Here is a 17,983-nt window from a genome sequence, read left to right on the forward strand (position 1 = left end):
ACCCTAAACCCTAAACCCTAAACCCTAAACCCTAAACCCTAAACCCTAAACCCTAAACCCTAAACCCTAAACCCTAAACCCTAAACCCTAAACCCTAAACCCTAAACCCTAAACCCTAAACCCTAAACCCTAAACCCTAAACCCTAAACCCTAAACCCTAAACCCTAAACCCTAAACCCTAAACCCTAAACCCTAAACCCTAAACCCTAAACCCTAAACCCTAAACCCTAAACCCTAAACCCTAAACCCTAAACCCTAAACCCTAAACCCTAAACCCTAAACCCTAGGGTATACCCATAACAAACCCTTTACCCTTAGGTTACCCTCAAGGTCGCCGCGAGCGAGGAGAGACGACCGATGAGGCATTGTTCACATCGTGTTACTTACAATCTACTATCGCGCGACACGCCTACGCTGAGAAGTGCTGCAATCACTCGTCCACCGTCACGCCGTCATCCAGATCCACATAGAAAAGCTGCAGTCACTCGTCCACCGTCACGCCGTTATCCATGCGCACATTGCAGCCCGCCGCTCTGAGCTCGCGTATCGCAGCCGGCACGCTCGTCAGCCGATTGTCGCCGAGATACAACCTCACCAGCGACGTGAGCTGCCCGATCTCCGCCGGCACGCTCGTCAGCTGATTGCCGTAGAGGTACAGCTCCGTCAGCGACGTGAGCTGCCCGATCTCCGCCGGCAAGCTCGTCAGCTGATTTTCGGTGAGGCTCAGCTTCACCAGCGACGTGAGCTGCCCAATCTCTGCCGGCACGCTCGTCAGCTGATTGTCGTAGAGTAACAACGCTGTCAGCGACGTGAGCCGCCCGATCTCCGCCGGCAAGCTCGTCAGCTGATTATTGCCAAGGCTCAACTCCGTCAGCGACGTGAGCTGCCCGATCTCCGCCAGCACGCTCGTTAGCCGATTGTCGCCGAGGAACAACCCCTCCAGCGACGCTAGCTGCCCGACCTCCGCCGGTACGCGCGTCAGCAGATTGTCGCCGAGGAACAACGCCGTCAGCGACGTAAGCTGCCCGATCTCCACCGGCACGCTCGTCAGCTTGTTGCTGCTGAGGGACAACGCCCTCAGCGACGTGAGCAGCCCGATCTCCGCTGGCACTCTCGTCAGCTCATTGTGGTTGAGCTCCAACCTCTCCAGCGACGTGAGATGCCCGATCTCCGCCGGCACGCTCGTCAGTTGATTTTCGGCGAGGTGAGCTGCCCGATCTCCGTCGGCAAGCTCGTCAGCTGGTTGCCGGTGAGATATAACTTCGTCATCGCCGTGAGCTGCCCGATCTCCGCCGGCAGGCTCGTCAGCTGATTGTTGCTGATGTTCAACTCCCACAGCGACGTGAGCTGCCCGATCTCCGCCGGCACGCTCGTCAGCTGATTGGCGCCGAGGTGCAATTGTGTCAGCGACGTGAGATGCCCGATCTCCGCCGGCACGCTCGTCAGCTTGTAATGGACCACATAAACCCTAACTCCTCCGCGCCATCGCGCAGAGTGGATTAGATCCTCCCCCCGGCGAGGGGCGCGTCCTGGGAGTGATCGGCACGTGATTCGTCGCCTGTGGCTCGCGCGGGGCACGGTTCCATCGACACGGCCTTGACCGTCAAGACCGACTTACAGAATCGTGATGAATATCGTCGGGACGCGGACGCGCATGTCGCCGCGCCCTTTCGCGCCGCCGGCCTCCTCGTTTGTAGACCTCATCGGGAGAGGCGGCTCCAAAATCTCCACCCCCGACCCCGTCTGACGCGGCTTCGCATGTGTCGCACGTCCATCCGCCCTCCGGGGCGCCCTCTGGCATGCACTGCCTGCACGCGCCCATGCCACACGTCGCGAAGTTCTCGCACGTCGCCTCATCACGTTTGCACTCGTCTCCGCACACATGGCAGTGCGCCGCGTGCCCGAACACGCCACACAGGGAAAAAAATATCCAAGACTAAATATCGCGGGACGCAGAGGCTTGCTTGTAAACTCACGAAAGACCAAGACACGAACGTGGTGCATACAACACAAAAATAAGTAACGTTACAAAAGCAATGGCGATCGACTCACATCGCGGTCGTAGCGCGGTGGTGAGGTGATCGTCTTCGAGGCTTCTCTACACGAGGACAGCTGCGAAAGAGTCCGCTTATTCCTGTACAGTCATCGCGTGGAGCAGTATTTGCCATTCAAGTCAGAGTCTGGCGCATGGCGAATCATGGCTGAGCAGTCGACTGGACGACCTGTGTCTGTGAGTGGATGAGTGTGTTGTGAACAACCATCGCTTTGCCTGCGGCTGCCTGCTGGCGGCGGCGCCTGCGAACGACCAACCACCTGCATCCGACGCAGCAGCCGCAGATGAAAAGGCACATGACGGCGAGTACGGCGATTCCGGACGCCTGGTCCAAACCTGGGAGCGGGCCGTCCTTTTCGCCCGATGCTTTGTTCCTGTTGCGGATAGTTTCGATGGCGGCCAACTTTGCGGCGCCGATGACGTCGACGATGGGGCATTCAGTCGAGCCGATGTCGGTGGTTGCGGTTGCCCAGTTTGGCGCAACCCGCGCGGGACAGAAGAAGGATCCGACGTCGGTGACCTTGCCGCAGATCTGAGTGCCAACACGCTCGACGGTAATGGTGGACATCGGCGTGTACTTTTCGACGCCATTCACCGTGGTTCTCTTGACAAAGATATCCTGGGTGTAATCCACGTTGATGGCTCGGTCGGGCTTGGTCTTGAGACAGGCTTTGACGCCGTCGAGGAGCTGCTGGCCGGCACCGAGGGACACCTGGATGCACTCCCCGAGGAGCATGCCCACGAGAGCGTCGTTGCTGTTGCGAACCCTACTCCAGCATCCCGCATCCTGCAAAGTAGCCGCGTCGGCCTCAGCCTGCGAGAGACGGCGGCGCGAGGTGCGACGACGGCTGGTGACCGGGGCGACCGAGCTATCGGCGGAGTTGCTCACGACCGTTCCCATGCACGCAGCGGCGAGAGTTTCGTTGTCGGTGGGGACCCGGACGATCGCGGTGTCGACGCTGTATGAGGCGTCGCCGTCGGTCGAGTTTGCGTCGGGTTGAAGGTTTGTGTCGCCGGCGTTTCCGAGGGTCATATCTGTGCCGTTGAACGCGGTCAGGTTGTTCAGGAGCTTTGAGGCTGCGTCGAGGATTTTCGTGCGTTCGGCGAAGCTCAAGCCGCTGCACACGCTAGCCAACTGTTTCAGAGATTCGCCAACCTGACCGTACTGGCAACGCGCGAACACGGAGCTGGCGGCCTCCCTGAGGCTGGTTTCGACGGTGGTAACAAAATCTTTGACTCGCCAGGTGTCGACGCGTGATCCCCAAGTGTTGACGCCCGGCAGGTATCCGCGGGTTTTCCATTGGTTGCCGCTGTCAACCATCGCGGGAAGTGTCCATACACCAGGTTCCCATGAAGCTTCCGAGACCATGCGCCCGCCGCAGAGGGTGCATTGGTCGGCGTCGCGCTCACCGGTCCAACCGGTTTCGGTTCGACCGCCGACGCACTTTGCGTTGCTGGTGCAGAATGCCTTTTGGGAAGTGATGTTGGTCGACAACCATTGGCCCTTGAGGGCAGTACACTCAGACTCGGACGTGACGTGATAATCGGCGCACCTGTCGTGAGTCACGTGTTCGCGTTTCGAGTCCCAGCATACGAGCTCGGTCACTTCGATCGAGTGTCCGGTGGAATTAACCGTGGTGTAGGTGGCGTTGTACGCGTTGGGGTTCCCGACGCAGGTGTGGCCCGGGCACTTCGGCGGATTACTCGTCATATCCATCGGCGTTATGCAGACGTTCGCGTATGGCGTGCAATCCTCTTCAGAGGATGTTGAATTCCACTCGCAAATCTCCTCCTTCAATTGGGGTCCCCAGTGACTGGAGCAGCTCCCAGTCTCCGCTTCACATTGCTCTTTGCTCTTGCAGAACCTTTTGTCTTTCGTGGCTTTACACTCGAGGAAGGACGAGGCAATACCGTGCACCTTCGAGGTATCCGGCGTGGCGGCGCCGCACACGTCGTCGTCAATTTCTGAGCAGGTGACCCAGGCGTTTGGACTCGAGCAATCGTTGGCAGAGGTCGTAGAGTTGTAGAGGCAGAGTCTCATGGTACTGACGTAGTGACCTGTGCAATCGCCAGCGGAAGCCACGTTGGTCCTGTAACACATGCCCTCCTTCGGCGAGCTCACTTCTGATTTGCTTGGTTTGCGGCATCCACCGCAGCCCAAACCTTTGGTCTTGCACACACCGCCGAGACTGGTGCAAGTCGCGTTGTCCACGTAAGTGTTCTTGCCGACGATGTTGCAGTACTTGGCATTGCACTTTACTTCGCTATCCATGACGCCTTCGCTGAAAACGCGACCAGCGTAGAAATTAGCCCCGTTCGCAGCCTCGGCGGCGCACACAGCTTTGAACTTTTTGGCGGCTTCGAAGCCATTGGTCCACGTCCAGTAATCTGAGTCTTGCTCTCCTGAACCGGGTCTGATGTTCCACGGCCTGAAAATGCAAACGCCGTTGCCGCTGTTATAGCTTTTCTCCCAGTTTGTGTAGAAACCAGCGGTGGCGCCTGATGGAGCCTTTGCCTTGTTGTCGCAGTCGCTTTGGGTGGTGACACTATTAACTCCTGTAGTATCAAACCAGCAAACGTCCTCTCGGCACCGTTCCGTGCCGTCATCCTTCGTGCGAACCTTTGCGCCGACGTTCGAGTCCGTGCAGATTTTTTCCGCGATGGTCTCGTCTGCAAAGGTGAAACCCCAACCCCAATCGTATTTTGTGACGTCTTCCCACTCAGTTCCTGCGAGGTTGTATACATGGTTTGCTGCATAGCCGGGGGGAGCTCCGGAACCGGTTCCGTCACCGGCAACCGTCAACCTCCAACCAGCATTTGTCTGAGCAGTCCCGGTCAAGGCATTATTCCAATCAGGAGCTCCGTACGTGTCGTACAGGTTGTTGGGACCCCAAGGTTCTGAGACGCAGAACGAAGGGCGAGACACGCCCTCGGGAGGGTGAAAGTCCCAGTCCTCGTGGCGGACGGTGAAAAACCCCGAGGTTGGGCACTTACCCGTGGTTGCGTTGATGTCGACGTAGCACTGGTACTGCGCAGTTGGTTTGAACCCGGAAGTGCAGGCGGCATAGCACGTGTCCTTGTCCGAGTTCATGTTAGTACCCGAGAACGTGCATTGGTACGCATTCGCGTCGGAATACCACGGGGACGGATCTTTGGTAGCGGTGAGATCTGCCGATGACAGTCCTAGATTGGTGGCGACAGTCCCGCAAAACGTGTTGTTGACCTTGTCGCTTGTTCCTTGATGTCTCCAACCCAACCACATGTCGTAGGGTGCCAGGTTGCCGTAAACGGTAGGAGTTGATGTCCTGCAGTATCCAGCCTGCGTGAGATCTTCACTCGAGCCCCAGTCGGTTGTGCCGAGGCAAAAATTTCCGGTGGCGGCGTTGCAAACAGTCTCGGATGTCAATCCGTGGCAATTATCCCAATCTTGTGCGTCGCACGCGGTTTGGTTATGGCTTCGCGGCTTCCAGTTGCAGGCCTTAACCCCTTCACACGCAGCTTTGCACTCGGTGTCGCCCTCGCAATCGGAACAAGCACTGCCCCAACAGTATTGGTCGAACAAATGGGCGTTGCCGTCGCCCATGCACGTGTTCGTGAGGGCACCAGCCATGATTGTCTTGCCAACGTCGGCGTCGGACGCATCGGAAGAACCTCCGAGAACCTTCTGCACGGTTTTAACAGCTTCTTCGGTGACTTTTGGGTTTGTCGTTAGCCTCCTGAGCAGGCACTTTGCGATGGAGGTGCCTGACGTGTCGGCACCGGCAATCGCGCATCGGTTCGGGTGCTCGACTGTTGTCCATTTGCAGGGATCTTTCAACTGGTCTTTAGGAGCATCCTTCTGGTCACCTGTGGTGATGACACATTTTCCAGATTCACAGTCGTCGTCGGTACTGCACGGTTGGGTTGATTTCATGGAATACCCGTTTTCCCAGCTTTCCTTGCCGACGACTGCGTTCAAACAGCATTCAAGATCTGAGTTAATCTCTGTCGTAATTTTGTTAACTTCGAGGTACTTTGTCATGCACAACCTGGGATCCTGCAGCTTCTTGGCGACAAAATCAGCGGCGGCGGTGGCTTCAGTCGGGTCCACGCAGGCCAGAGAGTCGATGTTGCCACCCGGGGACGCTTCCGTCTTGCTGTTCTCGAAAGCCACGGTGAGGCACTCAAGAACGTAATCCTCCGTCTTGAACTTCGGTTTGAAGACGCTCACCGTAGCATTCTTCGGAGCGCAGCACATGGTCTCTTGTAACCGTGTGTTACAGCACGGATCGTTGCACCAGACGTGATTGGGATTGTCTTTGCAGAACCCTTCATGACCTTGGTTGCAAGATTTCCTCGTCGTCTCGTTGTTTTGGGGGCCATCCGCGGACATCCAATCACAAGGATGGTCGTACACGCACTCCATGGTCTCCATGCTGACTTCCTCATAGGCATCCGCCATGGAGTTTGTGACGATCGAAGCGCAGTCTACCCAGGCGTCGGTGCCCATGTATTGGAGGTAGTCGACATAGTTGGTGAGCATCTTGCCATCCTCGGTCAATTCCATGGTACGGTTCAAGCCGTCCACGACCACGGAGAGAGTCTCGACGTCGCACTTATTCTCGGCCATCTCGAGAGGAATTCCCGTGCCTTCGCCATAGCAGCCTGCGACGACCACGTTGCAGCCCTCAAAATCGTTGACGGTCAACTCCTCGTTATTGCTACTCCAGAGTTGATTGTCTTCCCTGAACGTCTGTGATTGTTTCCCAGTCTCCAAGTTTCGAGAGCCCAGGTAGAAGGCAAAGCTGAGAGCGTCTTCTTTCATCCCGCTGATGGCATCGTCCCGGCCACCCTTGGCGGAGGTCAAGTCGATGTGCGAGCTGACGTCGTAGGTCGACTCGCGCTCGAAGCGCTTGTCGTTCAGCTTGATCTTGCCGCGGTCCCGGTCGTTGTCCATGCCACCGCACTTAAAATTCTCATCCCAGCGCTTGTCGTTGCGGGCATCGAGCTTGGCCTTGAGGGAGCCATACGCGTCAGGCGTCGCCGTGATGTTCGTGTATTTGGTCACCGCACCTGAGGTGGGGTCGCGGACCTCCACCGTGAATTTCGTGTCCAACCCGGGCACCTTTCCGGTAGTTCGAGCCAGGACGGTGAACGCGTCCAGCGCGACATACGCATCGGGGACGGCGTGGTAGATGGACAAGAGATCGGAGAACTTGACGCCGTCAACGGAGACGAGCTCTTGGGGATCCGTTTTGGGAACGTCCAAAAGAGTGACGAGCATCTTACAAGACGATACGCCTCCGACGGTGAACTCCTTGGACACGGCACTCTTGAAAGGGGTCCGCTTCATAGATGAGAGGATCTGCTTGTTGCCTGGTACCGGATCGTTGTGGAAGTGTGTGAAGTAGCCGGCGATGTTGTCGCGAGCGAGCGGCGGCATACCCAAAGCTGAGGGCATTTTCATGGCGGCGTTACACTTCTTGTACCCAAACTTGATCTTCTTCATCATCTCATCAGCATCAGATGTTCCACCGTGTCCAGTGGAGTGAATGATATGGGACAGGACGTGGTAAACCTGATAGTTCTCCAACTGTGGGAAGTCGAAGTAAGCCACGTCGGGATCTTCCGGGTCGTCGTATGCATGCACGCATCCCCCCATGCTGCGCACTGATTCGCTTCGTTGTATACAGCTGTCGGGTCCGGGTCCGTTGCATTCTGACCACTGCATTTCCTGAGAATCGAAAAAATTGATGACGTCATCTCTGGTGGTGTCCTTCATGCCGGTCACTTTTATGACCTTGTCGGGCGCCGTCAATGCTGGCCAGAAGCTGTGCCTCAGCACAGACTTTGCCCGTTGACCAAACTTCTTGTAAACGTCCTTGATGGTGTAAGGACCATCTCGACCTTCATATCCATCCATTCTCTCGGCTCGCACCGGCGAGACGCGGTCGGAGGTGTCGAAAGGTATGGCGGTGAGGTCAACTTTATTTCCGTACAGCTCAGGTCCGAAACTCGCCGCGGTGCAGCGCCCCAACTTAAGTACGGGATGATCCTGACCACTGTTCATCCACTCATCGTGAGTGGGTTGGCGCATGTAAAGGGTGGGCTTATCGGGTGGGCAACAGACGCCATCGGTCCAATCGGAAGAGTGCATGTTGCACTGGACTTCTACTTGAGTATCCCCTTGGTTGCCGTTCCATGTCCGGGTGACCTTGCTGCACGAGTACTTCGCCGGGTTTTGCAGGAAATCCTCATAATCAGCCGGGTCGGAAGGTACGTCGCACGTGACCTGCTGGTTGGAATCCCACGGCTCCGGACACTGAAAGGGACCTTGGTGCTCATTGCCCGAAGCATAGTTGATCTCGTAGACCGTCATCGGAGGGACGTAGCCTTCGGGGCATGATTCGGGCTCGACGTAGATTTTCTGGTCAGCCTCAACCTCGACATAGAGAAACGACGTCCTCGCGAGGCCGCCGTTTTCGTCCGGAGTGTCGATAGCGACGGGCTTGACCTTCACCTTGCACTGCATGTTGAGATCGTGGTCCGCGGAGACCAGGGTGACGAAGGCTGTGAAAGCCACGAGGACCGCGCGGAAACGGGAGAAAAACGAGGTCATCGTCTCAGAGAAGCTCAACGTTCGAGGTTGTCGGTTTAGGGCGGAGATTCGAAGTCCCTGTCCCGCTTCCGTGCTCCTCGTGCTGCTGCTGCTCGTGACAATTGTTCTGATTGATGACTGGTCCAATAAAATAAACCTCGTTTTCCCCGAAAGGTCCAGCAGCAGGATATTTCCTTCTCAGCAGCCAATCACAACGTCCGATTTTTTGGAGCGGGGTTGTCCCGGAGGCGCCATGTATGCAAATCAGTCTGGTTCTATCTGGTTCTATCAGAGTGAACTTTCACCAAATAAAGGGCAAAAAATATGACGTTATGCGAATGACGTTATGCACACGTCACCCAAGTCCCAGCAGCCATTGCGTCTTCAGATAGATTCTGAAACGTCGCAGATCGAGATATTATTGTTGGGGGTACTTTCGGCAAAGTACCACAAAAGTACCACATCCTTCTCCCGTTGCTCTCGGACGCGGGCCAGCCAAGCCATTCGACCTCGGATCGAGACGTTCGACGGCTCGGTGGGACCGCGTCGGTCGTGCGATCACGACGAGTCGTCGCACGCGGTCGTCCGAGGCTGGGATCGTCGTTTTGCTACCCCAAAGAGACCTCCGGAACGGACTTATGAAACGGTTTATAAACCCTGACGCACGCGGACGAGGTGTCTTCATGAATACTTGTACGCCCTTTCAATATCCAGCGCTCCCAACCAGCGCTGCGTATGACTCATTCTCGTCAACCACCTTGACCTTGACACCCGGACCCTTCGCCGCCTCGAGCGCCGCCGCGGGAGCCTCCAGACCTAGGAGCGGATACAGTTTGTTCCTCTCTGGTTTGACCATGGTGAGCTCCGCGTCCCACCTTGTATCGGAGAGTAACTCAATCGCCGCCTCGATACCCTCGCCGGCAGCCTCCTCGTCTAAACCTAGAAGTAAAACGTATAACGCCTCGGAAGCGACCCTGCGAACCCTGGGATACCTGCTCACCATCAGTGCAAGTATACCTTGAAGTCCAGACGTCCTCGCGCATCTGTCCGAGTTTATCACGTTGGGTCCAAGCGCGGCAACGTGTGAGAGAGCCTGGACACCATGGCATAGCTTAGCTACGTCTCTGGACCCTTTGAGCTCGGCACGGAGATTTTCGGCGAGCGTGTGCGCGAACGCATTAGGCGGGTCGGGATGTGCAGGAGCGACTGAGGCGAGCGCCCCGGACGAAAACAGCAAGTCCAAGACGCGGAGCAGCGGCACGGTGACCCTGTCCACGCCTTGGCGGCGAGACAACAGGTCAACCAGCTCGTTCGCCACGGTCTCCTGCAGCGCGGGGTCAGCCTTGACTGCGGCAACTAGGGCACCTCCAGAAGCCTTGCCGAGGCTATCTCCGACGCCACCGGCGGACACCACGATCCCCTCGATGAGGTCCGCCCTGTACGCCGCGAGTGGATCAGACCCGTCCGCGACAATGAGTGGTGTCAACGCCGCGTACGCGCTTGTAGGAACAGCCCACGACGCGGCGAGTCTCTCCTCCGTGGGCGCCGCATCCAATAACTTGTTCAAACCAGGTACGTCCGGCAGCGGCTCGAGCATGTCCGACTCCCGGCCGCGGAGCACCGCGCAAAGAGCAGTCGCCGCCGACGCCCTCGTGCGATCAATCTTCTCGGCACACTGCTTGAGCAGCGCCGATACGATTGTCGCGCACCTTCCCGTCGCGAGCTCGAGTCCCGAAGCCTGCAGAGCTGAGATGGCACCGGGAAGCGCCTCCATCGCCGCCTCACGCACCCAGGAGCCGACATCACCTCGGTTGTCCGTGCAGTAGTCCTCCATGCACGTCAGCAGAGATGAGATGACCTCTGAAGCGGCTTGCGACGTCGCCGCGTAGTCGTCCTCGACGAGATTGGTCGCCATCCGGGACAGAACTCCCGCCATCCCCTTCGTCGCGCAAACGCGCGCGTCCGCATCCCTCGCCTCGACATCTTCCTCCGGGATCGATGCCGCCTTGAGAGCCTCAAGTGCCATGCGCCACGCGGGGATCATCTCCGGATCTGCCTCGGCATCCACGTTCTCCTCCGCTGGAGCTTCGGCAGCAAAGCCTGGCACACACGAGAAGAGCATCTCGCCCGGCATCACACCGAGCGCGAGCGCTGCGCCTCTCCTCGCTGCCGGGTTCTGGTCCTCCCTCAGGAGCGTCGCGAGTTTCACGATCAGCCTCTTGGCACCCGCGGCTGGGTTTGACCCGACCATGTATGAAGCCGAAAACTCCTCCATCGCCGACACCGCAGAGTCACGTATGTCGACCGTCGGATGCTTCAAATTCTCCTCTAGCGAGGCGAGAAGCGTGGAACGCAAAGACTTAGGACCCGTAGCAGGTCCCGGTCCCTTGTCCAACGGCTGCGAGACAGACGCCAGACACTGCACATATTTGCTAACCGCCGCGCGCATCACCTCTCCGCCTTTGCCTCGGTACAGGCGAGCCTTCTCGATTGCAGTCACCAGGCCGGTGACCTTCGTCGCGAGTTCTCCCTCCACGCAGGGCTCGCCAGCATTTTTCAGTGCAAGCAACGCCTCCGCCGCGCCAACGCACGCGCCGTGTCTCGCCTCGAGGTTTGTCGACAGCGACCGGTCCAACAACACGGGGAGCGCAACCTCCCGAATCCACTCCGGGTCCCGGCGGCCGATGATAGATATCGTCCTCGCAGCGAGCTCCCTGGTGGCGCGCTCCCAGTGAATCAGCTTCACATCGCACAGGTGGTTCAGCATCCTGCGCCTGTATTCGTCATAACCGCAGATGTGGTCGGCCACGACGGTGTACGCTTTGGTCCTGGATCCGAGCGAAAAGTAGTCCGCCACTTGGATGATGTCGATGCCGTGCGGGAACGCGCCGAGACGACCGACGGACTCTTGGAACGCGGCGGAAGCAGCGCGCCTGCAGTTAACCTCCCTGTCGAAGCACGCCGCGATCAGCAGGGAAGGCGCCAGAGCGTCTGCGTGAGGTGCGAGAACTTCTGGCGCGTACGCGCGAGCAAAGGCCCAGCACACGTAAGAAGCCGCGTCTCGAACGTGCGCGCCAACCGAGTGAGGTCCTCTTCGCACGTCGTACGCGAGCGCCGATGCCACGTGCGGGACCGCATCCGGTAGGCGGACGGGGAGGAGAAGTCCACGGCGGGACAGTTCCGCCAGAGCCAAACAAGCGCCGTGCCAGGTGTTGTCGTTCTCCGTGGGCAAGAAGCAGTCAAGGATGGAACCCACGACCTCATCGCCGAGCTCCGCTGGAAGGCGAGCTGTGATCCTTCCCAGACCCTTCGCCGCGGACCAGCGAACCACGGTATCCTTATCTCGTAGCGCTGTCAGCAAAGCCTCTATGACCTCTTCGATCTCCTCCGGGATATCCCAGTCCTCGTCTTCCTCCTGTTCTTTCGCCGCCGCCTCCTCAGCCTTTTTCCTATCCTCAGCGTCTGCGTCTCCGCCTTGACTGATGATCATAGCCCTTTTCAGGTTGTCTTCAAGCGACCTCGCGCCACGTTCGTACCTCCAAGACACAACCCTCGGCTTCAAGAACAAGAGACCGATCCTCTGCGTCAGCTTGCACGCCAGCTTACGGGTCAACGTCGAAGCCTTCGCGGCGGGCGAGTCTGCCAGGTCCCTCGCGTTCGTCCACAACCTCTCCGCAACCTCCAAAAGCTCCGACCTTTTCCCAAGCTTAAATGTCGCCGCGAGTGCGCGCACGATACCGGGTACGATGAACATCTTCTCCTGTTCCGAGTACTCCGATTGGCCCCCGAGCGCGTCAGTGGCCCAAACCAAAAACTTCTGCAGCGCGAGAGGCATATCCGGTCGAGTCAAAAGCTTGGCGAGAAGGAACGCTGCTCGGTCTCGTACGATCCCCGGATCGCGCAGGTAGGAGTCTTGGCACAGTGCTAGAATCCTGAGCACGACCGGGGGCGCCTCCTGCTGCCCGCCACTCTTGGCCATTGCCGCGCCGTCAACGCCCGTGTTTGTGGTAACCTGCGAGTCGACGGTGACGAGGTCGAACGGGATGAGCACCAGGATGGACAGCCAAAGGATCAGGGTTGCGCGCGTCTCCCAAGCGGAACCGAGCTCATCCGCCTCCTCCATATTCGTCGCGAGTGAGCCGACGTCGTGCGATCGCACCAGCAAGGCGACCACCGGCTCGAAGTCCTTCGCCTCGTGCGGGAAAAACTTGACCACGGTCTTGTATCCGCGGACGGATGCGAGAGCGTGGAGCACCCGTGACGCGCGCTGGACGAGCACCATGTCAGCCTCGGAGCCTTTATGGGCTTCACGACGAATTACCGAGGTCAGGGGAAGGATCCATCCCTCCAGGTGCGGATCCAGGAGCGTCGGATACTCCTGGTACCGCTCCACGATCTCCTGGATCTTGTGGAACACCGTTTTCGAGATCGTCGAGGTGCCGTCTGCGGGATCTCTCCCCTCGAGCGCATCCTTGATTTGCTCCACGAGCCCGTTGACTTCGGGTGCTTCCTTGACGAATGTAAGCTCATTCTCATCGTCGAAACCCTCTTCCGTCGGAGGATCCATCTTCCGTCTGTCCGGGGGGCGAGGTCGTCGGGTGCCCCGTGGATCTGGTTTTCAAACGGGGGGAGCAGACGAAGGGTCTGCTTGGGGACCGCTTGGCGTCCTTCGCTCACGGAGGAAATCTGAGATCTGATTTCAAGGACGAGCGTTACTCCTTTGTGTTTCCCACCGTCACGGTGCCCGATTCTCTCTTTCCTCCATGCATGCCCTCTCGTGCTTGTCCCATACCTTGTTCTCCCAGTTGCACATGAACTCGTCTATCTCCTCGAACGTCTTGCCTGTGGCGAACTCGCACTTGGTCTTCAGAGGCGCCACCTCGCCTTTCCCGCCTATGATTTTCTGCTTGACTGCCTCGATGCGCAAAAGCTCGATGATCTCGTGTTGCTCGGTCTGGATCGCCCAATCCACCGGCGCCTTCATCCACATGTCCCGCACCTCCAGCTTACATTTCCGTTCCGTCAACAGCTTAACGATGTCCAAGTGGCCGTACCCCGCCGCGAAATGCAGAGGGGACCGGCCGCCGGGGTCGAGGTCGTCCACCGTGCATCTCTGCTCATCGGGCGCGGAGTCCAGCAGCCAGGTCACCTCCTCGATGAATCCCTTACACGTCGCCTCGTGCAGCCTGGAGGGTTCGAACAGGACGTGCGCCGCGGGCCCATCGGTTGCGCGATCGATGCCTCCGGGCGCCTCTCGGGGCCATCGTGGCTTCTGGCCGAAGGCGTTCCTCCCGGGGCGGGGTTGGGTGTCGGTGGCGAAATCGCCAGTCATCACCGTGGGGTCCTCGCCCTCTTCAACCGGGGGGAAGATCTGCGGGAACAACGCTTCGCTAAACTGCATGTTCGGCGGGCATTCCATGGTCGGCGCTTAGTATCTGAACTGATCGTCGTTTGGCGCGCGCAGAAGTGTCTCACCGCCTTGAGCGCTGGCGAAACTCAAGAGCCGAAGAAAAACGGCCGCCTCTCGGTCTCCTCCTCGCTCAAACCTCTTCCACCACTTGGCACGGAACGAGTTATCCTCTTCGGTGCCGACAGGTCCTCGCAAACGGGGAAGACGCGACTGGACGCGCTCCTCTAGTGATGTCGATGAATGGTAAATCGGCGTTGGTCACCGGTGCGGGCTCGGTGCGTTGCCCGTGCGTTATCGCGTCTGTCCCCTACCGCGTATCCGGCGTCGGCATCGCGGCCCGCCCAAGTTATCCTTTCTGACTTTCGCCCTCATCATCTCGTCTTGATCAGGGCATCGGCCGAGGCTTGTGCGCGCGCCTCGCCCGGGAGGGAGCATCGGGAATCACCATGGTGGACCTTTCCGACGATGGTCTCGCCAAGACCAGCGCGCTGGTCTCCGCTGCGAACCCGAAGTGCGTCACCCGGCTGATCAGTGCCGACGTGGCCAACGCTGAGGATCTGGAGCGGGCGTTCCGAGGGCACGTCCGCGAGTTTGGCGATCTTCATGCGTGCTTCAACAACGCGGGTATCGGCGAGCGCGCGAATTGGAGATCGGTGGTCGATGTCAATCTGAACGCTGTCATCCAGGGGACGAGGCTCGCGGTGGACGCCATGAGAGGCAAGATGGGTTCCGCCAAAACATCCTCTTCCGACCGCGTTGTGGTCAACGTCGCCTCCGCCGGTGGAGTATTTCCCATGCCTCAGGCTCCCGTGTACTCCGCCACGAAAGCCGCGGTGGTTCTGTACACGCAATCCCTCGCGCATCTCCACAAGACGCACGGCGTTAGGGTCAACGCACTCTGCCCGCAGTTCACGGACACCGCCCTTGTGCAAGGGCAGTTTCAGGCCATCGGCGAGGCTGGGGCCAAGGCGCTCCTCGCGCAGACGGGTGGCGAGCTGCTGACCGTCGAGCAGGTGGTGGATGCAGCGATGGAGCTCGTGCGAGATGAGACCAAGGCGGGCGCGGCACTCGCCGTGATGAACAGAGGGGATAGTAGCGGGGGATTTGTCGCGTATGTCCCTGCGCCAAATCCAAAGTTTTGGAAACGCATCAGAACGAGTAGCCTTGTGCCTGGGATGGGATCGGATGCAGTCGGGAGGTATCCCGCTCCGTCGTCCCTGCCGTCGACGTTTCGCAAGGTGGTGGTACACCTACTTTCCGCGGACTTTGCCTCTGCAACCAAGATCGTCGACGTACCGATGCCGCGACCTGCAGCCGGCGAGGTACTCATTGAACGCCGCTACACCGGAGTGAATGCGTCCGATGTCAACTTTTCTGCGGGGAGGTATTTCGGTGGTGCTAAGCAGGCTGCATCGAAACTCCCCTTCGACGCGGGGTTCGAATCGGTCGGAGTTGTGGCGGCTGTGGGGAGCGGAGTGAAGCTGCAGCCAGGGCAGCCTGTCGCGACGCTCACCTACGGAGGGTTCAGCGAGTACGCTGTCGAGAGAGCCGAGTTGGTGATGCCGGTGCCAGAGGCGTCTCCCAGGGCCCTCGTAATGCTCACCTCGGGTCTGACCGCAAGTCTCGCTCTGGAGATGACGGGTGGAATCCCGCTGGATGACGCCCTGCGAGGGGGCTCTGCGAAGGGGAAACCAAAGACAGTTTTGGTCACCGCCGCGGCGGGTGGCACTGGTCAGATCGCGGTACAGATCGCAAAGCTCGCGGGACATCGCGTAGTTGCCACCTGTGGAGGTGATGCTAAAGCTAAGATGCTTACTGATCTCGGTGTTGATAGGGTGATCAACTATCGCAAGGAAAAGGTCCGAGACGTCCTTAGGAGAGAGTTCAAGCAGGGTGTCGATGTTGTGTATGAATCGGTGGGTGGCGAGATGTTTTCGGATGCGATGGACGCGCTCGCTCCGAAGGGCGTCTGCATTATCATCGGGATGATGAGTCAATACACTTCGGGTGGATCCGATGCCAAGAGCGCGTGGGTTCCGAGCAACCACCCTGGACTGCCGGAGAAACTGCTCTGGAAGAGTGCGAGCTTGCGTGGGTTCTTCCTGCCGCAATACGCCGCTCACTTCAAGAGGCACCTCACAGGTCTGTTCAGGTTGATGCAGAAGGGGCAGCTCAGAGGGGAGATCGACCCGACGCGGTTCGCCGGTCTGGAGGCGGTGAACGACGCGGTCGCACACTTACAGGGTGGTAAGAGCATAGGGAAGGTGGTGGTTGACGTGAGTTCACCTCGGAGTAGTCGGGGAGTTCAGTCAAAGTTGTGAATCTATCTCAGCCGGCGCGCCAGCAGCTGCTAACTCAATCCTCCGAATGATCCCGTTGGACCCCCTCGTCTTCGCCCTCCGCAGCCGCCGCACTCGGCCTAAACACCTGCATCTCTCTGTGCGCATTTTTCATGAAGTCCTCCGTCATCTCTGTCACGGGCGCAAACGCCATGCGACCTGATGTCTCCAGCGATTCCCACCGTTCTGCGGTGCTCGTCGTGATGTCGCCGACGCCCGCACGGCAGAGGCCCCAGTGTCCGCGAGCTATTTCGCCGAGCAGTTGCGCCCTCGACCACCTCGCGTCGCCCCAGAACGCAAACACACGGCCACCCTCTCCATCCATCGCCTCCAAGTTATCCGGCTTGACGCTCTTCCCTTCTCCGTTTCTTAGCCGGATCATCCATCGTCCAGACTCAGAGTCGTACCGGAGCGCGAGTCCAACTTCTCCGTTCAAGTCCGCCCTCGCCTGCAGGTTTCGCAGACGCACCGTCTGACCACCGCATACGTCTCCCTGCGCGTCATCACGTCGCACGGCTCTGGTGTGAGCGAGCATCATCGCGCTTACAAGGGTAGACACGTTTGACTTGGCCCTCTTGACGCTTTCATCAGATTCATCCTCGGAGGAGTCCAACGTCCTGCTCACCACTGTCCAGCCGCGCTTCATCCCGCCGGGCACGACGCACCACATGATATCGTCGCTCTCACACGGGCCACCGATGAAATGCTCAACCTTGACGCGCCGGACGCCCGGGTATTTTTTCATAACATCCATCGTTGCCCTGTACTGAGCCAGGTGCATTTCAAGCCTCAACGCGTTCTTCGCCTCATCCAACGAGCCAAACTGCTCGGTGTCCTCGAACTTCTCCATCCACTCCATCATGTCAGGGATCCCTGTAGACAGGTCAGAGTCTGCGCCGTTGCTCCTCTCGTTCAGAGCGTCCAAGTGTTGCGCAGCCGCGGGTGGGAGTTGCACGGGTCTGCACATGTTCACCGCCGTCACTGAATCCTCGCCGCAGTCTGGCTCTGTCTCGGACGCGAGCACCAACATCGCAGGAGCCTTGAGCGCCGCTAGCGTCGCCTTTATACCTTCGACGTCCCCATCCTTGACCTCTTTGAATGAGCCCACACCCGCCAATATCGTGTGCTTCTTGCCTCCAACCTCAAGAGAGATGCCGTCGTATCCCGAACGCTCCGCCTCCGCCTGGAACCTCTGGCGGACCCGGTCGAGGCTGGCGTCGGTGCGCACAGGGAGCGATATCCGCCCGTTGTCCTCTCTCACGTCCACGATGAGATACACGCCCTTGATCCAGTGCGGGTAACCCGTCATCAACCGCTGTATCGGGTGCATGGTCTCCATTTGTCTCTCGAGCTCGTCAGAGAACACCCGGTGGGAACCGATGACGCACCCTTCCGAAATGAGCGCGGCGATCTCCGCGCCGGTGAAGCTCTGCATGAGCTCGTGCCTTGTGGGAGGGGGAATGTTGAATTCCGCGGCGCAAACGTTGCACTTGTGATAGCGCACGTCGTCCTCGTAGAACGCGGGGTGGGTCGGCTGCGAGACCATCACCATCCTCTGCCACCGCCGAAGGCAGTGGAGGTGGACCCATCGCTGACCACCAGAG

At 58.9% G+C, this 17,983-nt stretch overlaps 6 protein-coding genes across 6 annotated transcripts; 1 reads left to right on the forward strand and 5 right to left on the reverse strand.

Moving 5' to 3' along the window:
• Window positions 1-481: 481 nt before the first annotated feature.
• On the reverse strand, window positions 482-1,486 carry MICPUN_99220 (predicted protein; the record flags this gene model as incomplete). Its single annotated transcript, XM_002500724.1, has 2 exons — window positions 482-1,239; window positions 1,474-1,486. 2 exons carry the CDS (start codon window positions 1,484-1,486, stop codon window positions 482-484), a joined length of 771 nt encoding a protein of 256 aa, XP_002500770.1.
• A 511-nt stretch (window positions 1,487-1,997) lies between these two features.
• Window positions 1,998-3,527, reverse strand: MICPUN_107844 (predicted protein). Its single transcript, XM_002500725.1, has one exon. The coding sequence runs from the start codon at window positions 3,372-3,374 to the stop codon at window positions 2,196-2,198; it is 1,179 nt and encodes a 392-aa protein (XP_002500771.1). The 5' UTR covers window positions 3,375-3,527; the 3' UTR covers window positions 1,998-2,195.
• Window positions 3,528-9,333: 5,806 nt separating this feature from the next.
• MICPUN_56574 (predicted protein) lies at window positions 9,334-13,197 on the reverse strand (the record flags this gene model as incomplete). The annotated part of the gene is made up of 1 exon (XM_002500726.1): window positions 9,334-13,197. The coding sequence occupies one exon, from the start codon at window positions 13,195-13,197 to the stop codon at window positions 9,334-9,336; it is 3,864 nt and encodes a 1,287-aa protein (XP_002500772.1).
• A 168-nt stretch (window positions 13,198-13,365) lies between these two features.
• Window positions 13,366-14,031, reverse strand: MICPUN_56575 (predicted protein; the record flags this gene model as incomplete). Its single annotated transcript, XM_002500727.1, has 1 exon — window positions 13,366-14,031. One exon carries the CDS (start codon window positions 14,029-14,031, stop codon window positions 13,366-13,368), a length of 666 nt encoding a protein of 221 aa, XP_002500773.1.
• Window positions 14,032-14,270: 239 nt separating this feature from the next.
• Window positions 14,271-16,316, forward strand: MICPUN_66596 (predicted protein; the record flags this gene model as incomplete). Its single annotated transcript, XM_002500282.1, has 2 exons — window positions 14,271-14,315; window positions 14,430-16,316. Coding segments are annotated over 2 exons (1,932 nt in total), but the record flags the coding sequence as incomplete, so codon positions are not given.
• A 79-nt stretch (window positions 16,317-16,395) lies between these two features.
• MICPUN_99223 (predicted protein) lies at window positions 16,396-17,931 on the reverse strand (the record flags this gene model as incomplete). The annotated part of the gene is made up of 1 exon (XM_002500728.1): window positions 16,396-17,931. One exon carries the CDS (start codon window positions 17,929-17,931, stop codon window positions 16,396-16,398), a length of 1,536 nt encoding a protein of 511 aa, XP_002500774.1.
• Between the last annotated feature and the right edge of the window lie 52 nt (window positions 17,932-17,983).

This window comes from Micromonas commoda, chromosome 3, assembly GCF_000090985.2.
Source record: "Micromonas commoda chromosome 3, complete sequence".
Classification (NCBI taxonomy): domain Eukaryota; kingdom Viridiplantae; phylum Chlorophyta; class Mamiellophyceae; order Mamiellales; family Mamiellaceae; genus Micromonas; species Micromonas commoda.